Source organism: Gopherus flavomarginatus, chromosome 5 (genome assembly GCF_025201925.1).
Source record: "Gopherus flavomarginatus isolate rGopFla2 chromosome 5, rGopFla2.mat.asm, whole genome shotgun sequence".
NCBI lineage: Eukaryota > Metazoa > Chordata > Testudines > Testudinidae > Gopherus > Gopherus flavomarginatus.
The window spans coordinates 97,403,242-97,422,824 of record NC_066621.1 but is presented as its reverse complement, the minus strand read 5'-3'; the positions used below and the strand labels follow the sequence as shown (position 1 = coordinate 97,422,824).

At 45.6% G+C, this 19,583-nt stretch overlaps 1 protein-coding gene across 8 annotated transcripts in view; it reads left to right on the top strand.

The window, feature by feature from the left end:
- Positions 1 to 19,583, top strand: part of TYRO3 (TYRO3 protein tyrosine kinase) — a 65,437-nt gene that overhangs the window by 34,573 nt on the left and 11,281 nt on the right. For all 8 annotated transcript variants that reach the window (XM_050954948.1, XM_050954949.1, XM_050954953.1 and 5 more), the window contains 10 exons: positions 248 to 392; positions 7,374 to 7,503; positions 7,731 to 7,831; positions 9,130 to 9,225; positions 11,624 to 11,704; positions 13,420 to 13,512; positions 14,354 to 14,475; positions 14,771 to 14,880; positions 16,488 to 16,647; positions 18,457 to 18,593. In XM_050954948.1, coding sequence (XP_050810905.1) covers positions 248 to 392; positions 7,374 to 7,503; positions 7,731 to 7,831; positions 9,130 to 9,225; positions 11,624 to 11,704; positions 13,420 to 13,512; positions 14,354 to 14,475; positions 14,771 to 14,880; positions 16,488 to 16,647; positions 18,457 to 18,593 — 1,175 coding nt within the window. The remainder of the gene's footprint in view (positions 1 to 247; positions 393 to 7,373; positions 7,504 to 7,730; positions 7,832 to 9,129; positions 9,226 to 11,623; positions 11,705 to 13,419; positions 13,513 to 14,353; positions 14,476 to 14,770; positions 14,881 to 16,487; positions 16,648 to 18,456; positions 18,594 to 19,583) is intronic.

Genomic DNA, 19,583 nt, shown 5'->3' with positions numbered 1-19,583 from the left:
TCTTATGAGCTAGAATGATATTAGTGTTAGCCATTTTAGAGATGGGGAAGCTAAAACACAGAGGAGATGAAACCTAAGGTAACACAGCCAGTCAGTGACAGAAACAGGAGGCGAATCCAGGAGTCCTGACTCCAGGACTTGCTCTAATATCTGGACACAATGATCTATTTTAATAATAATAAAAAAAGCAAAGTTTTTCCCTGATTCCTTTGAGTGCAGGTTACTACTTGTTCTTGTCTGCTTTCAGGGGGAAATGACAGTGCAAGAGACAAAAGCCAATCTTACGACATGGAATCCCCAGAAAGACGTTATAATCCGAGTGTGCGTACTGAACGCCGCTGGCTGTGGACCCTGGAGTGACGCCTTAGTGGTTGCTGCCCAGGAGGTTGTAGGTGAGTAGCAGGATGATTTGAGTTTATTTTTGCTCTGGCAATGTTCTCTCATAAGGTGGGAAACAGCGCTTGCTGCTGGTACCACCATATCTCGCTGGCCCAGTGCCTTTCAGTGCACACAGCTGACCAAGCAGCATGGCTACATACATAGTACATTTCATTGAAGAAAACAGAATTTAAATACCCTTTAAAGATCTGGCATGAGCAGAACAATTCCCACTTGCTGCTGTCTTCTTTAGCTGATGCCGCAGTGGGTAGCACATGGAGGGGGGAGGGAGATACAATTCAAGAGATAAAGGCCAGGGCCTCATTCTCTTCTCGCTTAGGCTGTGTCCACACACATTTGCCCTGATTTAGTGAAAGCAGTGCAGTCCCCCATGTGGAGTCTCTTCTCTGGGTTTAGTTTAAACCAAAATCATCCAGGTTTAAACCGAGTCCCCACACAGCTTTTGCCCAGACTTAACTAAATCAGTTTAAAATCACACCTTATATTAAACTGGAGCAACCCTGCATGTAGACACATCCTTATACTGGAGTAAATCGGGGGTTATTTCACTGGAGTCAGTGGGCCAGGCCTACAGCTAGTATACACCAGCATGTCAGTGGAATGGAGCGATGCCAGTTTATACCAGCTGAGGACATGGCACTGTGGAGTTACAGTGGTGCAACTAGGAGGAGGCTCGGGCACAATGACCATGCTGGGTCAGATCAGTGGTCCATCTCGCCCAGTCTCCTGTCGTCCAACAGTGGCCAGAGCCAGGTGCATCAAAGGGAATGAACAAAACAGGGCAATTTCGAGAGATCCGTCCCCTGTTGCCCAGTTCCAGGCTTTGGCAGCCAGAGGTTTAGGGACATTCAGAGCATGGGGTTGTGTCCCTGACTATATTGCCTAATAATAACTGATAGACCTGTCCTCTCCATTTGCTTTCACCATGTGTGATCCTCTACTCCTAGGCAAAGGCCCTCAGTCTGAATGCAGGGGAGAATCTAGCCCAGTGAGTGCAAAAGGGCTGCAAAACTCTGAAGCTGAGATATGGAAGCACTTTTCCCCTGTGTTGCACTTCACATAAATTATTTTGGAGGTGCAGGGCAGTGGGCACTCAGGCCCTATTTCATCCTTGTGAATTATTTTTTACTGTGTTTGCTTTGAATGTGGTAGTTTTTACTGACCCTTACCCCGTATGCTGTTTCAGTGTCACTTTTTATAGTTCATTTCCTGCATTAAAAATCAACTCTTGGCTGGGTCTCATTTAAAAATACAATGAATTGTGTAGCTCTGGCGGTCATGAAAGTGACAGATTAATAACATTGGGGAAAATCCTGAATTCCAAGGGAAATCCTACCTCTCCCATCCCTCGTTCCATACTGATTCTGATGACATATGGCCTTCCATGCTTGATGATGATGATGATATTATTTATTTATTTATTTATTTATTTGCAAATCAGAATTGGGGCCCCACTGATTTTCAATGAGATTTAGACTCCTAAATGCCTTCACTTTTGGAAGTGGGACTTAGCTGTCTAAATCACTTGGGTCTTGCAATGTTGACCGAGCAAAGCCCAAAAAATACCTTTCAAAATCTGAGCCTTACAGTCTAAATAGACAAGACAGACAAAGGTCAGGAGGAAAGAATGTGGCATATATACAGGTGATCAGGATTTCTATTCTATTTTATATAAGTTCTTAGATTGCGCTCCTGACCATAGCATCTGAGCTCCTTCTAGTCATGCATTAAGCAGCATGACTAACATCTGTCATGAGTTGTTTGTCCTCTCATTCTCTCAACCAGGGGAGAAATGTGTGCTGTGGAGCATCTTATCTTGGTAGGCATTGGGGGAGCGGGTGGTTTTGTTTTTAAAATATACATGTTGCAATGTATTTATAGTAGAGAAAACAAGGTCAAAGAAATGCAACTTACACTTAGTTCTTGGGGGAGTTCATTCCATCGTCCTGAGGTGGCCCCCAAGAAAGTTCTGTCTCCTACATAGATGAGCTTTACCCTTATTATTGAGAGTTTTATTGGGCCAGAGAAGTGAAATTGTCAACCACAGTCTTTATCCCAGAACTCCAGGTGGTCTTTCAGAAACTGGGCCCAAGCTATGAAGCTCCTTGAAAATAAGGACCAAGACCTTGAACTTGATTTGAAATTCTGTGGGAAACCAGTGTGGAGAACGGAGTACAGATCTGAAGAAGCCTGTGTCGCTGAGGAAATGCGCTGCAGCATTCTGTACTAGTTGGCGTTTCCTAAATGCTGAAGGCTTTGTGCCCAGATATATCAGATAGCTGTAGTGCAGCTGAGAGGTGATGAAGGTGTGAATAATTGAGGCCAGGTCATGGTTCATCAGGATGTGATAGAGTCTCCGAGCCAACTGGAGAAGATAGAAAGTGTTATGCACAGATGCTGCTATGTGAGTGCTTAGCATCTGTGAGGAATCCAAGAGTACTCCTAAACTACCAACTAAACTGGCCAATTTTGTGGAGCCTGCACTGTGGATGCAAAATTTTCAAAGCACTTTCCTCTTCTGACCAGCATCACCTGTGTCTTGCTCAGGTTCCACTTCAACCAGCTGTTCTTCATCCATGAGATGATCTCATCCAAGCACTGGTCCACCGTGGCAGTAGCAGTGTGGTTGTATGTGGTAAAGGATAGGTAGAGATATGGTGAAGGATAGGTAGAGCTGTGTGTCATCTGCATATTGCTGGCATTTGAGTCTGTATCATCTGAACCATTCACCTAATGGCTGCATGCAGATGGTGAAAAGGAGCAGAGAAGAGAATTGATCCTTGTGAGATTCCAAGTTCTTCACAAGTGATGGAAGTGCAGTTTTCCATCACTACTCTTCGGGTATGTCCCTCCAGAAGGACTCGGACTAATTTTGTACATTACTTTGGACCCCTACCAACTCTCTCATGCAAGACAGCACAATCTTATTGTTAAAAGCATTGAATGCTGCAGAGAGGTCCAGGAGAATGAGAATGGATATCTGCTTCTGTCCACTGACAGGAGGAGATCATCCATTAGTGCCACTAAAGCAGTTGCAGTTCCATGTCCTCGCATGAATCCAGATTTTGCCAGGTCTGTGACATGAGCTCCAGATAGAGGAGCTTGTATTTGGCTTTTGGATGAAGGATGAAAGCAGTGCTGCCAGGAAGATGGGTGGCACGTGTCCTGTTTGCACCATGTTTATTTTTTCCATTTGGTTTGGGATTTATTTTGTCTTGTTTTAATGATATACCCTGGTGTGAGCTGGGGAATGGGTAAGGGAGGGGTTAATAGGGGCCTAGGTGTGGGAAAAGAAAGGGCAATATGTAGGGGGACAGATGGAGGGCAGAGACTCACAATGTGTTGGAGCCGGGAGATGAAGAAAACAACAAACCAGAAGGGAAGAAAAATGTCCAGCATCAGGATGTGAGGTGGTGGGGAGAGTCTCCCTGAAGGTTCCAAAAGCTTCAGAATTGCTGTTGCTGCTCCCAGCTCCTGTTGGGGAGAGGAGGCTCTTTGCTCTCAAAGGGCCAACTTCACTTGTGGTTTCTTTCTTCCCCAGCCCATGTGACTAAGGTTTGTGGGAGAAGCATGAGCCCTGGTGCTCTGGGTGAGAGGGTGGACTGAGGTATAGGGGGAGTGGTGGGGAGAGCCCAGCCAGGTTTCACCAACTACCGCTCTCTCTGTTGCTGCTAATGATGCTTTTGATGATTAAGCCAGCCACGTAGCCCTCTAAAGCACCATGCTTGCAGCGAGGTCAGCAATGGTGGTCATCTGTGCCACGCAGCGGTCATGACAGGATCGGTGCCTAGGCCTTCAACATAGGGCTTAGGTGAGACTGAAGGGCTGGCTCCCCGCACAGGGTGAGTGTTAGGTAGCGTCCCCTGCGTGTCTTTCCCAGGGCAGCTACAACGAGAAAATCACCTTCAAGAACTGGAAAATGTGACTGGAAAATCACTGAAACTGGCAGGGGCCTCTGGGGCAGGTGTTGTGCCTGAAGCAGTGTTTAGCCCATTCTCATTCGCTGACTAGATTTCCAGGGGATGATGTCCTTTTAAATTGGAATAAGATCACTATAAAAGAACAAAACAGGTTTTTGTTTGTTTTTGTCTCAAAAATTTCTTTTTTTAAAAAAAAAATCTCTGGACTGATGCTTGTTGTGGCCGAGAGTTGGCCCATGACCAAGGGTACAAAAGCAGGGAAATATAGTTATTTATAGAAATGCTGACAGGCCCTAAACTATAGAACTGCAGAAATAATGTCATTTTGTTCCAGGCTGTGCCTTTGAGAAAAGAAAAGCGGCTGACTTTCCAAAAATAGCTAGTTGGCACTGGATACACTTTGCGTGGGTGTTCTGTGTGCAAAATGCCAAGAGTGGGTCATTAACATCTCCCTGGGCTGTGCTAGGGGCGGCTAAGCTTATAAAAACTTTGAATCGTGTCATATGGCAGAGAGCCAGTTGGAGCTCTGCTTTCTACACATAGGAATCTCTTGCTTTGATAGAAGCACCTGACACAAATTCTGCAGAGACATGGGCAGAATGATCTAATAGGTTTTCTATCTCTAATGTTTATGATCATGTTCTCAGGGGGACCCTTAGGATGTACTCTTTGTACATCCTTGGGGTGAAAGAACTGCAAAGCTAATAAAAACCAGTGCTCTCATAACACTAGAATGCATCTAAATGCTCACGTTAGCAAATATATAATTCTGCCTCACACAGTACTGTCAGTAAGACACCTTCCACAGACAGAGACATGGGCTGCAGAGTGAGGAGCTGATACAATCTGTGCCAGCCAATATTAGGGTGGGAGGAGTCAGAGCAGCCAGCTTCAGCGGTGTTACTGAGCATGCTCAGTCTGTGTGAACATGCTCAGTACAAGCCAAGTAGCAAATCTAGGGTGACATGATCCCGCATGCCCCCTCCACATGCGCCACCTCTGGTGAGGAGACAACTCTTGCTGTCTTTACTCAGGCTGCAATGCTTCCCTCTAGTTCAACAGGAAGAAGGGATGTAAATGGGAACATCTGGAGTGGGGTCCAGTAGCTCTAGGACACGCACTTCCCTTCCCTCCAACCCTATGGATAAATTGTGCAGTTGACACTCCTTGGTTCATGAGGGGTTAGAGCTAAGGGAATGGTCACTCTGCAGCACTAATCCCTTCCATCATGCACAGAAGTCAGACAGGGCTGGTACATGGTGGTTCACCATTCCAGTATGTCTCTGCTCATCCTAGAAGTTTCTGTAAATTTAGTTTTCCTTTAAAAAACAAAAACAAAACAAAAAAGGAAGGAAGTTTCTAGCCTTTCTGGTTTTTGAAGGAGACTTTCTGCATGTGACCCAAAGTGATGCCTTCAAACAGACTGAAACAATAGCTTTGAGAGAGCTGTGAACTGCCCTCCTTTGTCTCAATGTGGCATTATCATTAGGTTCCAGAGATGGTCTGAAGGTGATTAAGAAGATGTGAGTGCTGATAAATGGACAGCAAATCTCCGTTTACACCAGTGCAACTAAAGCTCTGATAGCTTTTATACAAGCATAGGGGTATTAGCCTCAGTTTCCTGGATTTATTCCAGCTCAGGAGTTTACACTGTCTCCTTACATTTCCCCAGTTTGTTACATTAATTATTCTTCACTCCATTAAAAATTCCACACCAGGGGTATACAATTCAACCGATACAGAAGGCCCAGAAACGCCCTCACCAGACAAGGCTCCATCAGCTATAAGAATGCCGGACTCTCTTCCCCCGGTACCCATCAGAGCAGATGGGACCCATGAAGAGAGGTTCCTCCTATTCTCAGCCCATTGGACTGCTACTTTTTTCAACCAATGGTGACTGAAGTGGTCAGCAAGAATTCCATAAAATTCCTCAGACTCCTCGCGGATCATTCCCCTCAACCTCCCTCTCCCAGAACCTGGTAAAGCCACAGTCAGATGATGGAGTTTATGAAGCCAGTGCCAAGGCTGGAGAGATGCCAGGGACCTGTTCCACATTCTTCTCCCTCTCCCAAATAGTTGAGAAGCATTAAGGTTATTCTGGATTTGAAGAACTGGAATAAATTAGTAAAAATATCACAATTCCAATTGAGACAGCAATGGATATTTAGAGACCATATATCAGCACTCATATCTTGTTGCTGAAGTCACTCCATTGCTCCATACACTTCCTGATCAAGCAGGTTCTAAGGTTCTCCTGTGGCTAGGGACATTTGCAATATAGGGTCTATCCTTTGGCCTCACCACTTCCCCAAGTATATTCACAAAGATATTTGTTCTGGAGGCAGCTCTCAGTCAGAAATGGGTTCATATCCATCCTTTGGTGGACAGCATGCAGCAAAGAGCACTGTCAAAACAGAAGCTAGAACCAATGTTATGATTAGTTTCCTCCAAGAATAGACTCACGGTGGACTTTCAAAAAATCATCTTACTCCGTTTCGCTTACAAAAAACATCAGTCACAGTTAATGCCCAGCTCCTCCACTGTCTTTCAGAAGGCCACTAAGCCTGTGAGATATGCTTGGTGTCATGTATAGATATCTTGGCCTGGACAAGACTACTCACTTCAGAGATAAAACAGAATGAAACCTGTACACAAGACTACCCTTGTTAAGCAACCTCTTCTCTTAAGAATCCATCCCAATACATTCTGAATGAAATTCTGATCTCATTTTCAATAGGGTAATCTGGAACAACTTCATTTACTTAATTGCCACGGGTGTAACTAAGAATAGAGTCCACCCACATGATACAAGTCTGCTCCACCTTTGCTAGAAGTTCATCTCAGTTAAGCAACCAGGTTTTAGATGATCAGTTGAGTAGTTGCTTAAGCCAAGTCTCTGTGTGCCTTGGGGAATCATATCAACACAAAGTTCAGCAAGATTGTTCTATTAACTTGTAGAGGAAAAATATCTTGGTGAGGTGGATTAATTCAGCTTTTGTTTGTCAAGCATCAGTGGTCTCCTACTTTCTAACCAGTGTCTTATCTTCCACCTAGATGGCCAGAGACAATTGCCATATGGGACATCCTGGGTCCCTGTGGCTTTGGGCATTCTCACTGCCCTGGTTACAGCTGTTGCCCTGGCACTCATTCTCCTTCGAAAAAGAAGAAAAGAAACTCGGTTTGGGTAAGATAGATTATTTTCATGGTTATGGATGCTGGAGATGGTGGTCTTCAGCTCCCTTTCCACTAGGTTTTTCATTCACTGTTTTTTATACTGAAGACTTGTGGCAGATTGAACATTTCTGCTCCTTGTTTGGAGCTATTGCATTGTCTGATAGATTTGGGCGGAGATACCCCTGTAGCACGGAATGGCCTGTTCATTGTAACTTTGTGCTTCTGTTTGCCTCCTAGACATGTCTTTGGCACGGTGATCGGCAGGGGAGAGCCAGTGGTCCATTTCAGAGCAGCCAGGTCTTTCAACAGGGAAGGCCCAGAGCAGATTGAGGCAACATGTAGGTAAAATGGTCTGAGTGACTCTTTCCAACAAGTCCCATTCACATGTATATCTTGGTCTCGCTCACCTTTCCCTAAAACTCACTCTTTAGGATGAAAAACTGGGATTAACTTGAATGAGGCTCCAGACGCAGTGTGAGCAGGTGCTGAGCATGTTTCCCTACACCGTTCTCATAGCTATTAAATGCTAAACCTTTATCTAATCCAGCTCTGGGAAAAGGCTGTCAGTAGGGATGGACTGTCCACAGGAGTCTAGGTTTAGGCCACCATGTTGGAGGTGAAAGGCTAGTGTGTTAGCCTACTTAGTTACATAGCTTCTAGCATTTGAGTTTACACTAAGAGAACATCTTCTGGCCGCTATCTTTCCATACTACAGTGCAAAGCTCAATGGGTCTGATTCGCCACTCCCCTGCACCAGTGTTACACTGGTATGACTCCATTGAATTTAATGTCAGTGGTGTAAGGGAGATCAATCTGTCCTAATAATAATAATAGAACAGTCTGTAGCATTAAAAATAGCCCCTCAAAATGTGGTACAAACATGAACTAATTAATCAGTATGCAGAAAGGAAGAAATATTAGGCTGCTGTTTACAGATGAGGCACTGAGTCACAGTTAAGTGATTTGTGCAAGAGTCAGATCCAGGATTAGAAATTCCATCTTCCACTAATGTGCTCCAAGCTCAAAAAGGTGCAAAGGGGTGATTCCTTGGAGTGGTGCTGCATTGCTGGACTGGGATGGTTGCAACACATTCCTTTGAGTCTGTTCTTGTGGAGTCAGAAATTGCTCTATTGCCTTAATGCCCATCATGTATTGGGTATTATCTTACCCATCCTCATCAGGCACAGGGAGACTTGTACTGTGTGTAATAACAGCTAAGGGTCAGATCCTCAACCATTGTAAACTGGTGGAGATAGGCTGATTTATACGAGCTGAGGTCCCAAACACCCTCTGGGAAACTGATGCAAGTCTGGTTCCTCAGTGTTATTTACTGTACTCTTGTATCCCGCTTGCTTTTGGGGTTCCCCGAAAGCAGTGTTTCATAGCATTTCCATCACTGCCTCTTTGGCACTGAAAGACCAATTTTCATGTGCCTGAAAGTTATTGGCTTCTTGTCTTGCATGAGGCTTAAGGATGTGGGAGGAGCTCTCCCTTTTCCCAGGTCACCAACATATAAAGTGGGAGCAGGACTGAAGGGCTGGATTATGGGAGTGTTCTAAAGGGCTGGACTCACTGCATGTTCTCATAGAACCTTTTGTTATGCATCTCTCTTTTGATCCTTCCTTCATTTTTCCAGTGGACAGTTTAGGGATCAGTGATGAGCTGAAGACCAAACTCAAGGATGTTCTAATCCAGGAACAGCAGTTCACTCTGGGAAGGATACTAGGCAAGGGTGAGTCTGTACCAAAACCTGAACAAGACCTAATACACTCTGATTAATGCCCCATCTATTTCAACCATCACCAAATCAGCGGGAGGGGTTACAACCCGTTTGTCCCTTGATCGTGTTAAACGTGGTTAAACGTTGTAGTTTAGGTGGGCACTAACCATCTCCTGGGTTAAAACAATTCAAGGCTTTGGCTTTGTTATGGGGATGTGATTAGGCAGCATCTACACTACAGCTGTTAAGAGTTTTTTAATCAGGTCACAAGACTTATGCAAACTTCCCAGGTGTTTTAAGCTAAGGAATATTTGTTTAAATTTCAGCCATCCCATCAACTTACAAATGTGTATAGTGCAACTAAAGGGTATGGAAGGAGTTCTATAAAAATTGTATTCCAATATGCTTTAGAGTCTTAAACGAAATAAGACAGCACAGAGAATATGAGGTACTTTACAAAACAAACAAACAAAAAAAACAACTCAAGACCAAAAAAATTATATGGATCCAGATTCAAATGTTCTCAGTCTGGGGCAGTTTGAATGCAGGATTTGGGTTTAGAGCATTATATGGGTAAGTCTGCAGCTGGATCTGAATTTTACCAGAATTTGAGGATGTTCAGCTTTAGCGTTTTAGTTCAGATTAATCACTAGAAAAACATAAAGCATTTAATCAAAAGGCCGGCAATTAATCCAAAGGGAAACTGAAATCAGGCGGCATAGGCAATGGAAAAAGGATCTGGTTTTCGTTTTGACATAAACAATAGATTTCTAAGATTAGCTTTAATGCAATTCTCTTCAATCCTGCTCCAGTGAGACTGTTCCGCCCCCCACACACCCACCTCCCCTGCCTCCAAAAAATGTGCTTCTGAAAGTCAGTTTCATGGTAGGAGGATGATCTTTCTGCAGAAGAAAAAGGCTCAGATCTTGATGCCACTCGGCAATAGAACTTGGGTAAAATTGGTGTGGAAGCAACGTGTGCCTGCCTCTTTTGTGTCTGGATTTCATTGACAGGTACAGAGGATCATCCCACTGTTGACCCATCTGGCCAGATCCTCTGACCCTCCTGGACTGTTTCCATGAGCTAGAAAGTTGCCCTAACAAGACACTTGGGCATTCCCTTAGTCTGAGAGAATCCTTAGCTGGCATTGGCCTGGTGCATCCAGTTCCACACCATCTGCTCCAGGCCCCCAACCCCAATTCTCAGCACAGGGGTGTTGTGGGGATAGGAGAGGACATGGGTGCAGTGGGTGGAGTACCTTGCACTCTGGTGATTCCCGGCTGTGTAACATGCTTTGGTTGCTGTTAGGGACACCATAAAGATGGCCTTCAACCATCTTTTACCTCCTGCGACTTTGGGTCCTGTGACTTGCTCTATTGTGCATTGTGATTGTGGAATGACCACATACAGCACTGGGAAAAGCTAGCAGGAAGAAGCTGACTTCTGTCAGGTCCTTTCACTTGTGGTGTAGATGACAGAACCACCTTGCTCCATTTTTTCACTCTTGCTCCAGTCCTGTTTACTTGGCAGCATTTCGATTTGAAACAATATACCTCAAACCAAGTGCATTCATCTACAAGATAAGCGGTTATGAAATCATGTGGATTTAGCAGCTGGAACTTATTCCATTAGGCAAACCAAAGCTAGACTGAAACTAATGCAAACTGATACATTATATTTGTTTTAAATCTGTGTTATAATTTAAAACCACTTCAGGCCAAAACAACTTTAACATGGTGTAGCCAGCCATACTTTTGTCTACACTGGGGCCTTGTTTCCACTGGAGAAATTTACTGGGGCAAACACCCCCTTGATCGATTGACATGTGCTTCCTGTCCACATGTAAGTGCTTGAATAGATTGTCAGGCCAGCTATAATCAGTGGATGTTAATCCCTGAATTTGCAGATATAAGGCCTGATTGTGTCTTGGTTTATTGATGAATCCCACTGGCATAATCGTTGGGTTATCATCTCTGACAGCTGTCACCTTGGAGAGCTTCCTCAGATGAAAGCTTTCTTAGTTCTTCAGCTGAGAGACCCCTCAGCCCCAGCCAAGCCTGATTCAGCCATGCCCCTCGGAATATACCTTTTCCAGAAATACTCCTCAGCTGTGATCCATGACCCTCCCTCCAGCTCTGCACATCCTCAGTCAGCAAAGGATTGCCAGTTGAAACTGTCCCCTACCTAGTATACCTCCATCATGGTATTTTCTTTACCTTGATCATGCTGCTGTGGCCTCCCACGCGCACACATGCTCATGAGGCTGCTGTAGAAGAAATGGAGCTGGTAGCTATACTTCTTATATAGCTCTTCAGCTTCCAGCTGCTCCTTCCATGATCCCTGGAGTAATGTGATGTGAATCATCTGTGCTAGCACTGTCTCCTTAGTTCCTGCTCTGGTTATTCCACAGGCGAGTTTGGGTCGGTTAGAGAGGCGCTACTGAAGCTGGAGGATGGCTCTTTCCAGAAGGTTGCAGTAAAGATGTTGAAAGGTGGGTGAAAGCGGGGCCACTTGAAACACTTAAAATAAAATCACTTGGAAAGATTACATTTAGGCTTGGAAGGATTCGATTTTGATTGGTAAATGTCCGTCAACATTGTTTTCATCATACATGCTCCCACTGAGCCACCTCACTTGTTTGTTAATCCCTTTTCTTTCCCCGTCATCTCTGTCTATTTCATCTTTTAAAGCATATAAGCTCTTCAGGGCAGGGACCATGCCTCCTTATGGTTTGTACAGCACCTAGCACATCCTGAGCACCAGCAGAAGCAAATAAGAAATATTATTGCTACTAAGTACAGAAAATGCCACTCAGTTCCTTGATTCTGCACCATAGTAAGTCCTATGGCATGGACAATTCTGTCAAGTCTACTTGACCCTACACAGGAAGTCATGAAGGGCCAAATCCATCCAAATATATCCTGAAGTAAATGGATGAAAGTCTCTGGGCCAAATTCAGTGGTGAAGTAAATAGTAACGTAAGTTATGTGTCAGGTGTAAGTGACAAAATAGCAGAATGCCCATTTATTTGGCATTCAGTGGACGTACAAAACAAGCCCAATTTCTATGTTGACTGGGAAGTGGGGTTGTAGCTGGAAAAGCAACTACCAGACAAATCAGATAAAATAAAGCAGGACCTTATCTCACATACACTCACTCACATACTAGCTTGCGCCACGCCATCCCTGTCACTCCTGGAGCCATGGTCAGACGTGGTGTAAATGGGTGCAGCTGCCATTGACTTAAACATAAGCTATGCTTGCTTATGCTTGGAGCTGAGTTTGGTCCCCACTGAATACAAGACCGTAAACAACACTCACTTTGCATTTATTGAATGCCAGATTAGTGGAAGTTACACTGCTTTGCCATTTACAAGCATTTTTCTGACCAGCTTGTAAACCTCTGGGTCTGAATGTGATCTCCCAGCAGGTCTTAAGAACTCCCACCAAATTCAGCAGTGACATAAAGGAAGGGGAAATGACATGCTGCACTGAACCCTTAGCTCACTTCACAATCTGGAATAACAGCAGAAAAATCTAGGAAGCTGCTCCAGATTTATACTGCTGTGATCGGATTAGAAACTGGTCAATGAGTAACTTTCACACCCTTTAATGTCACTGCTGAATTTGGTCCAAGATCTCCAAGGCTGCTGGTGCCAAAGAAATCATTGTTCCTGCAAATTAAAAGAAGCAATACTGCTAAGAGATATAAAAGCATTGATCTTTTGTGCCACCAAGCTCATGTATTAAATGGTCTCCCCATTTTGGACTAGGATTCCAGACTATCTAGTTCATTGGCAACATCTTTAATCCCTTCTGCCAGGCTATCACCTCGTGCTCCCGCCCCATTATAATTCAGTTCCTTTTAGCTAATTAATTCCCATGTCTTTAAGCCCCACTCATGATTTCTGTGGCTTCCAATGAAAGCTGTTGCTGAGAAAAGAGCTGCTAATCGACAGGCCTTTGCTCTGCCAAGAATGAAGTCACCAGATGTCCCTGATGTATGCTTGAGGCTCTCTCCCTGTTCTAACTTCTGTTCTCCCCCGACATCCCAGGAGAATGTGGCAGGCTAGGCTTTGTTGTGAAATGTTATCTAATTGTGCGTCTGAGACAATGTGTTATGCCTCACAAAGCAAGCTTCTGATAATCATGTCTCTTAATGCTCCTCTGAGTCACTGAGGAAAAATCTCGTGCTTCTGCCTTTCAGCGGATATCTTCACCTCAAATGACATTGAAGAATTCCTGCGAGAGGCTGCCTGCATGAAGGAGTTTGACCACCCACACGTTACTAAACTGATTGGTGAGCCAGCAGCAGAGTTCTATGGCACAATGTAGTTCCTCTTGCCTTGCCGGATCCCAAACTGCTTAATAAACAATACACATAAACGTATGCAGACTATGCAACAACATTGAGATGCAGCCACCTTCTGAAGTGGTGGTCCGCAGTGTTCAAATGGCCCTTCCCATTCTGTGGGATGTGGATGTTGCTCCTTTCCAGGCCTACCGGGAATTGAAGTGTGTGTAATTATAGACGTGTGTGCACGTGCACACATATTTTTAATGCAGCTGTAATTGATTTCTCTTAAGCCATTTCTTCATTCTTCTTTGGCTTTTGGAAATCCATTCGGCAACATTAGCCACAGATGTCCTGGCTGAGAAATGGCTTGTGAAAGGGATATGTTAGATGGGTCAGTGGAAAAATAGGTAAAAAATAAACCTTTGTTATCCATCAGATTAGAAACTCCTAAACAGTGAGGAAGAAGACAGCAGGACATTTCCTGCCTTGTTGTAAGGCATTGTGGGACATGGGGCAATCAATGTAAGCAAAACTCCGAGTGCTTTGTGGGGCAGGTCACCACCCCCTTTGGAAGGATCCTAGGTACTTTAGGGCCCAGGCCTGGAAGGAGCTGAGTGCCTCCTGAGCTGTGTTGAGCACCTGCAATTCCCCCTGAGGTAGGAGTCTCTGCACCTCATAGGGTCAGGCCCTGAGCAGGAGGGTGGCACATGGAATTAAACCCTCCAGAAATGGGGGTGACGGTGTTTCCCCTGGACTGTTAAGAAGAGGGAGAGGCAAGTGTAATGCCCTGCTGAGGATAGATCTGTTTGCAAACTGCTCTTTGCTGTGTGCTCTCTCACCCCAGGAGTCAGCCTGCGGAGTCGTCCTAAAGGTCGGCTCCCAATTCCCATGGTCATCCTGCCCTTTATGAAGCACGGAGACCTCCATGCTTTTCTGCTGATGTCCCGGATTGGAGAAAACCCCTTTGTAAGTCTTTCTCTTTGTATGACCCCTCCCGGGAGCGGGTGGGTTTGGGAAGATCACATTCACACTGGTGCAGGTTTTTATTTCTCAAAGGTACTTGCAAGAGGCTAGAATGTTTTGATCTCACTGGTGACTCCGGGCTCACAAAGTTCTGAAATGACTTTACTTTGTCGCGCTTGCGTTGAGGACAAGCTGCCTCTCCACCGCCCCCAGTGTAGACCAGGGGGTAAATGCCCCAGTTTGGCCCTGAGTGACTGGAATGTTCCAGGGACCAATCTAGAACTGTGCTTTCTTGCAGAATTTGTCTCTTCAGACACTACTCAAGTTCATGATTGATATTGCCAGTGGGATGGAATACCTGAGCTCGAAAAACTTCATACACAGGGACCTTGCTACTCGGAACTGCATGTAAGTGGGCCAGGTGCTTTCAGACCAAACAAAGGCTCGGCAGGGAAGAGAGAGATAAGAGAGAAAGGGGAGAGAAGCACCATGAAGTCACAGGAAGGGGCAGTAGCCTGCCTTCTCCTGAAGGGTTAGCCGGATACAGTTCTTCCTTCCAAGAAAGTGACAACAGATATGGGGAAGCTAGGACCTGTTAGCCGTGCAGGGATTCATAGATTCCAAGGTCAGCAGGGACCGTTGTAATCATCTAGTCTGACCTCCTGTGTAACACAGGCCAGAGAACTTACCCAAAAGTGGAGCTTTTAGAAAAACATCCAATCTTGATTTACAAATGGAAACTCTACCACAACCCTTGGTAAATTATTGCAATGGTTAATCACTCTCACCATTATTTCCCATCGGAGGAGTGGCATATCCTCACAGGTGACTCCTAAGATTCAGCGAAGCACCCAAACTGAACCCTATCTCCAGCACTCCTGTCATTGGGTTCTGTGTGTATTTTGCAGGGCTGATGTTTGGTGGGGTGCATGTTACATTTTTGCAGCATTGTGTCATTCTGATGAGACATGGTCAGGTATCGATGTGAGGTCACAATACAACATACAGAGCAGAGAGTGGATTTGGGCTGTGATAAGAGAGAGGAGCTTTTAAAACGGCCAGAAAACTGTATCAGCTCTGAGGGCTTGATAATGAAAATGTAAAAACTAATCTAGGATTCCTCAGAATGCACATGGAACCCTCTGGTGACACATGGACCCTGGCCCACGTGGAGGATTTTCTCTTGAAACAATTAAATTGTTGACAACTGTGCATGATGCAGCATTGCAGCTTCTCTCTCCCAACCACCTGCCTGCTGCGAGGAAGGAGAGGGCTTTGTTTCTCATCCCTCCTCCTCCCCTGGCTACTTGGAATGGAGCAAGGGAAGGAACCAAACCCTTTTTCAGTAGAACTGGTGTACATCTAAATAAAACCACTTCCAACCTACTAGGCACCTGTCTGCATCCTTAGGCACTTAAATATCTTTGAAAATTTGGCCTAGGCAGCGGAAGCTTAAGTGCACCGTTTTGCACAAACACTGTGGGAAGGGGAGGCGATTCTCTCTGGACTCCTTTAGGTGGAAATCACTCTGCTCCCGCACTTCCAGAGTCGTAATGACTCCCCTGTTAGTCTCTAGGAACTGTACTGAGACCTACAGCCTATTTCACATCGGCCACAAAACAGGATGACTTGGGGACACCACCAACTCCGGGCCCTGTTTGAGTTGGTGAGCTAAGGCTGAAAGCAGCAAAGAATCCTGTGGCACCTTATAGACTAACAGACGTTTTGGAACATGAGCTTTCGTGGGTGAATACCCACTTCATCAGAAGCATCTGACAAAGTGCGTATTCACCCACGAAAGCTCATGCTCTAAAACGTCTGTTAGGCTATAAGGTGCCACAGGATTCTTTGCTGCTTTTACAGATCCAGACTAACACAGCTACCCCTCTGATATTTAAGGCTGAAAGGTGCTCTACCTCATTACAGCTGCCCTGAGCTGGCCAGTCTTGGACGTATTTCTAGCTGCCTGAATGTAGCCAGTAGTTTCTTTCTTACTCATTCACATTTTCCCTTAGGTTGGATGAGAATATGAACGTGTGCGTTGCAGACTTTGGGCTTTCTAAGAAAATCTACAGTGGAGACTATTACCGTCAGGGCTGCGCCTCCAAGCTGCCAGTGAAGTGGCTTGCTCTAGAAAGTCTTGCAGACAATCTTTACACAACACACAGTGATGTGGTAAGTTTTGCTCTGGTGTTTGGAGGCAGGTCCAACTCCCCTAGAAACCAGTGAGGATTTTTCCGTTGACTTCACCAGACAGTGAATCAGGCCCTTGGTGATGGAAGAGGACCATGTGAATGGTTGATGCCTTGTGTGAAGGGATGGGCACATCCCTGCCTTCTGGCTTGGATCATGATGTCAGAACTGGAGAATCTGGGAAATGTTTTGAAGCTGAACAGAACAGTTTGTGGTGCAAATATGAAAGCGATGAATCCTTCTCTCCTGGCCCTCTTCTTCTTTCACCCCTCATCACTTCTCATCCCTGGCCTCCTTCCCTCACCTCCCTCTGCCTCTCTCGTTCCCCCACCCCATTCTTTCTATTCCTCCAGTTTCATCTTTCCTTTCTCACCCTTGTTCTTCTCCCTTTTTCTCTGTCATCGTTCCTTGCCACCAGCAGGTGTCATGATCTCACACACACCCACTGGAGTAGCTCTGGCAATGCTATTTCATCCAGCAGAGGGCTATGTTGAGGATGACACCACACATCCCTGCCATATTGTTATGTGGATTAAAAGGCCACTCATTCCTTAGATCAGGGGTAGGCAACCTATGGCACAGGTGCCGAAGTCGGCACACGAGCTGATTTTCAGTGGCACTCACATTGCCCGGGTCCTGGCCACCAGTCCGGGGGGCTCTGCATTATAATTTAATTTTAAATGAAGCTCCTTAAACATTTTAAAAGCCTTATTTACTTTACATACAGCAATAGTTTAGTTATATATTATAGACTTATAGAAAGAGACCTTCTGAAAACGTTAAAATGTATTACTGGTACGTGAAACCTTAAATTAGAGTGAATAAATGAAAACTCGGCACACCACTTCTGAAAGGCTGCTGACCCCTGCCTTAGATACTCCTCCTTATTACGTTTCACCAAGGAAGTGAGGACAAGCACATGCACCTGGAGCTCTTCTTCCTTTCCTCTAGGTCTGCCTTGTGGTTCCCTCCTCTCTCCCTTGCTGCTTTATGAGCTGGTTTCCCACTGGCTCCTTCCTTTACCTGTGGACCTGCACTGCCAATTACAAGTTATTGACTCTGCCTCTGAAGAGATGGCTGGTGATACCCCAGTGGTTCTCAAACTGTGGGTCAGGACCCCAAAGTGGGTCGTGACCCCATTTTAATGGGGTCGCCAGGGCTGGCATTAGACTTGCTGTGGCCCAGAGCCAAAGCCCCAGCCCCACTGCCCAGGGCCAAAGCTAGAGGGCTTTAGCCCTGGGTAGTGGGGCTCAGGTTACAGGCCCCTTGCCTGGGCCTGAAGCCCTTGGGCTTCAGCTGTGGCCCCCTCTCCCACCCAGAGTGGTGATGCTCGGGCAGCTCAGATTTGAGTCATGTAGTAATTTTTCTTGTCAGAAGGGGGTCGCGAAGCAATGAAGTGTGAGAACCCCTGCAGTACAGCCTGACTGCAATATTGCATCAGTACTGCCCTCGACCTTGCTGCGGAATGCGCCCAGCGAGTGACTGATTACACAACTGCATGTATCGCTGATTACGAGAAACAGTCCCTTTGCACACAGCAAATCCTGCTGGTTAGACTTCCCCTGGCATTTTCCAAAGATACAAGTCAGAACATACTAAGCGAAAAGTGGCTCATTCCCTTCACTGCCCTAGGCATCATGGCCAAACTCTGCACATCCCCCAATAGCCCCAAATCTGGCACTGTGCAAGAAGCTAATTAGCTCACAGCAACCAGTTGGAAAAAATAATTCCCCCTGCCCTGGCAAACAGGGAACCTATGATTTGCTAGCTCTGTTTGCTGTTCTGTTTCAGTGGGCATTTGGTGTGACGATGTGGGAGATTGTGACACGAGGACAAACCCCTTACGCTGGCATCGAAAATGCAGAAATCTACAACTACCTCATCAGTGGCAACAGGTTGAAGCAGCCCCCAGAGTGCCTGGAAGACATGTGAGTAACTTGTTCCTTGCTTTGTTTTGACCACCATGGAGAATCCTCTCTTAATGGAGACAGAGAGAGACGGAGACAGCTGTCCTGGCTTCTGTTCACAATCTATTTCTTTTCAATATTTGAAGACACCTGCTAGAGACAGTCATTGGGGTTGCTACAAATTATAAAGGGGCCAGTTTCTTTGCTTGCGTCACTCCGCCGAAGTCAGGGTAGTTACACTGGCAGCTAAGTTGGCCTGAGAGCTTGGACAGCGTCAGCACTAGAGAGTTTTGCCCCCTTTGCAAAACTATACCCATGTTCCTTGAAACTCACTGCTACCCACCTCCTCCAGGCCAAAGCCTAAGCAAAAAGATGGGCCGCATGCCATGCCCTGAAGATCAGGAGATTAATAATCTGGCATAATGATGGAGGAAGCATATCTCAGAGCAGAGGACCCTTTATTGCATATTCCCTTCAAAGCTAGGCTCTGTCATCAAAAGCGTCTCTGCTGACCTCAACTGCAGTTGGCAGAATATATAGGAAGAGAGGGGGGCCTCTCAGGTAGCCAGAACCTGAGCCATGTAAGGCTTTATAGATCAGTGTCCACATCTTACACTGCGGCTGGAAATGACAAGGAAGCCAAGCCAGTGTTTGGAATATCCTCAGACCCTGCAGCTAATGCCACTAGGCAGCCATATTCTGCACCAGCTGTAGCTTCCAAATGGCCATCTCCACACTGCATTGCTGGGTGATGAAGTGTTCCCTCTTCATAAAATTACATGGAATGTGTGTATCCGGATCTTTCACTCTATAGCTGCTGGCATAACCCCCCCAGTGCTGGAACAGACTTCTGTCTAGATTGAGCTATCAAGATGGAGTGAATCCTTTGGGGCTGAAGCAGTCTTTATAGTTCCTTAGCTCCACCCCTAATACATGCTGACCTATCAGTGTCCTCTACCTGACTCAAAAAGGAGTCTCAAAGCTGGTAGCAAACACTGCCATCTTTCTCAG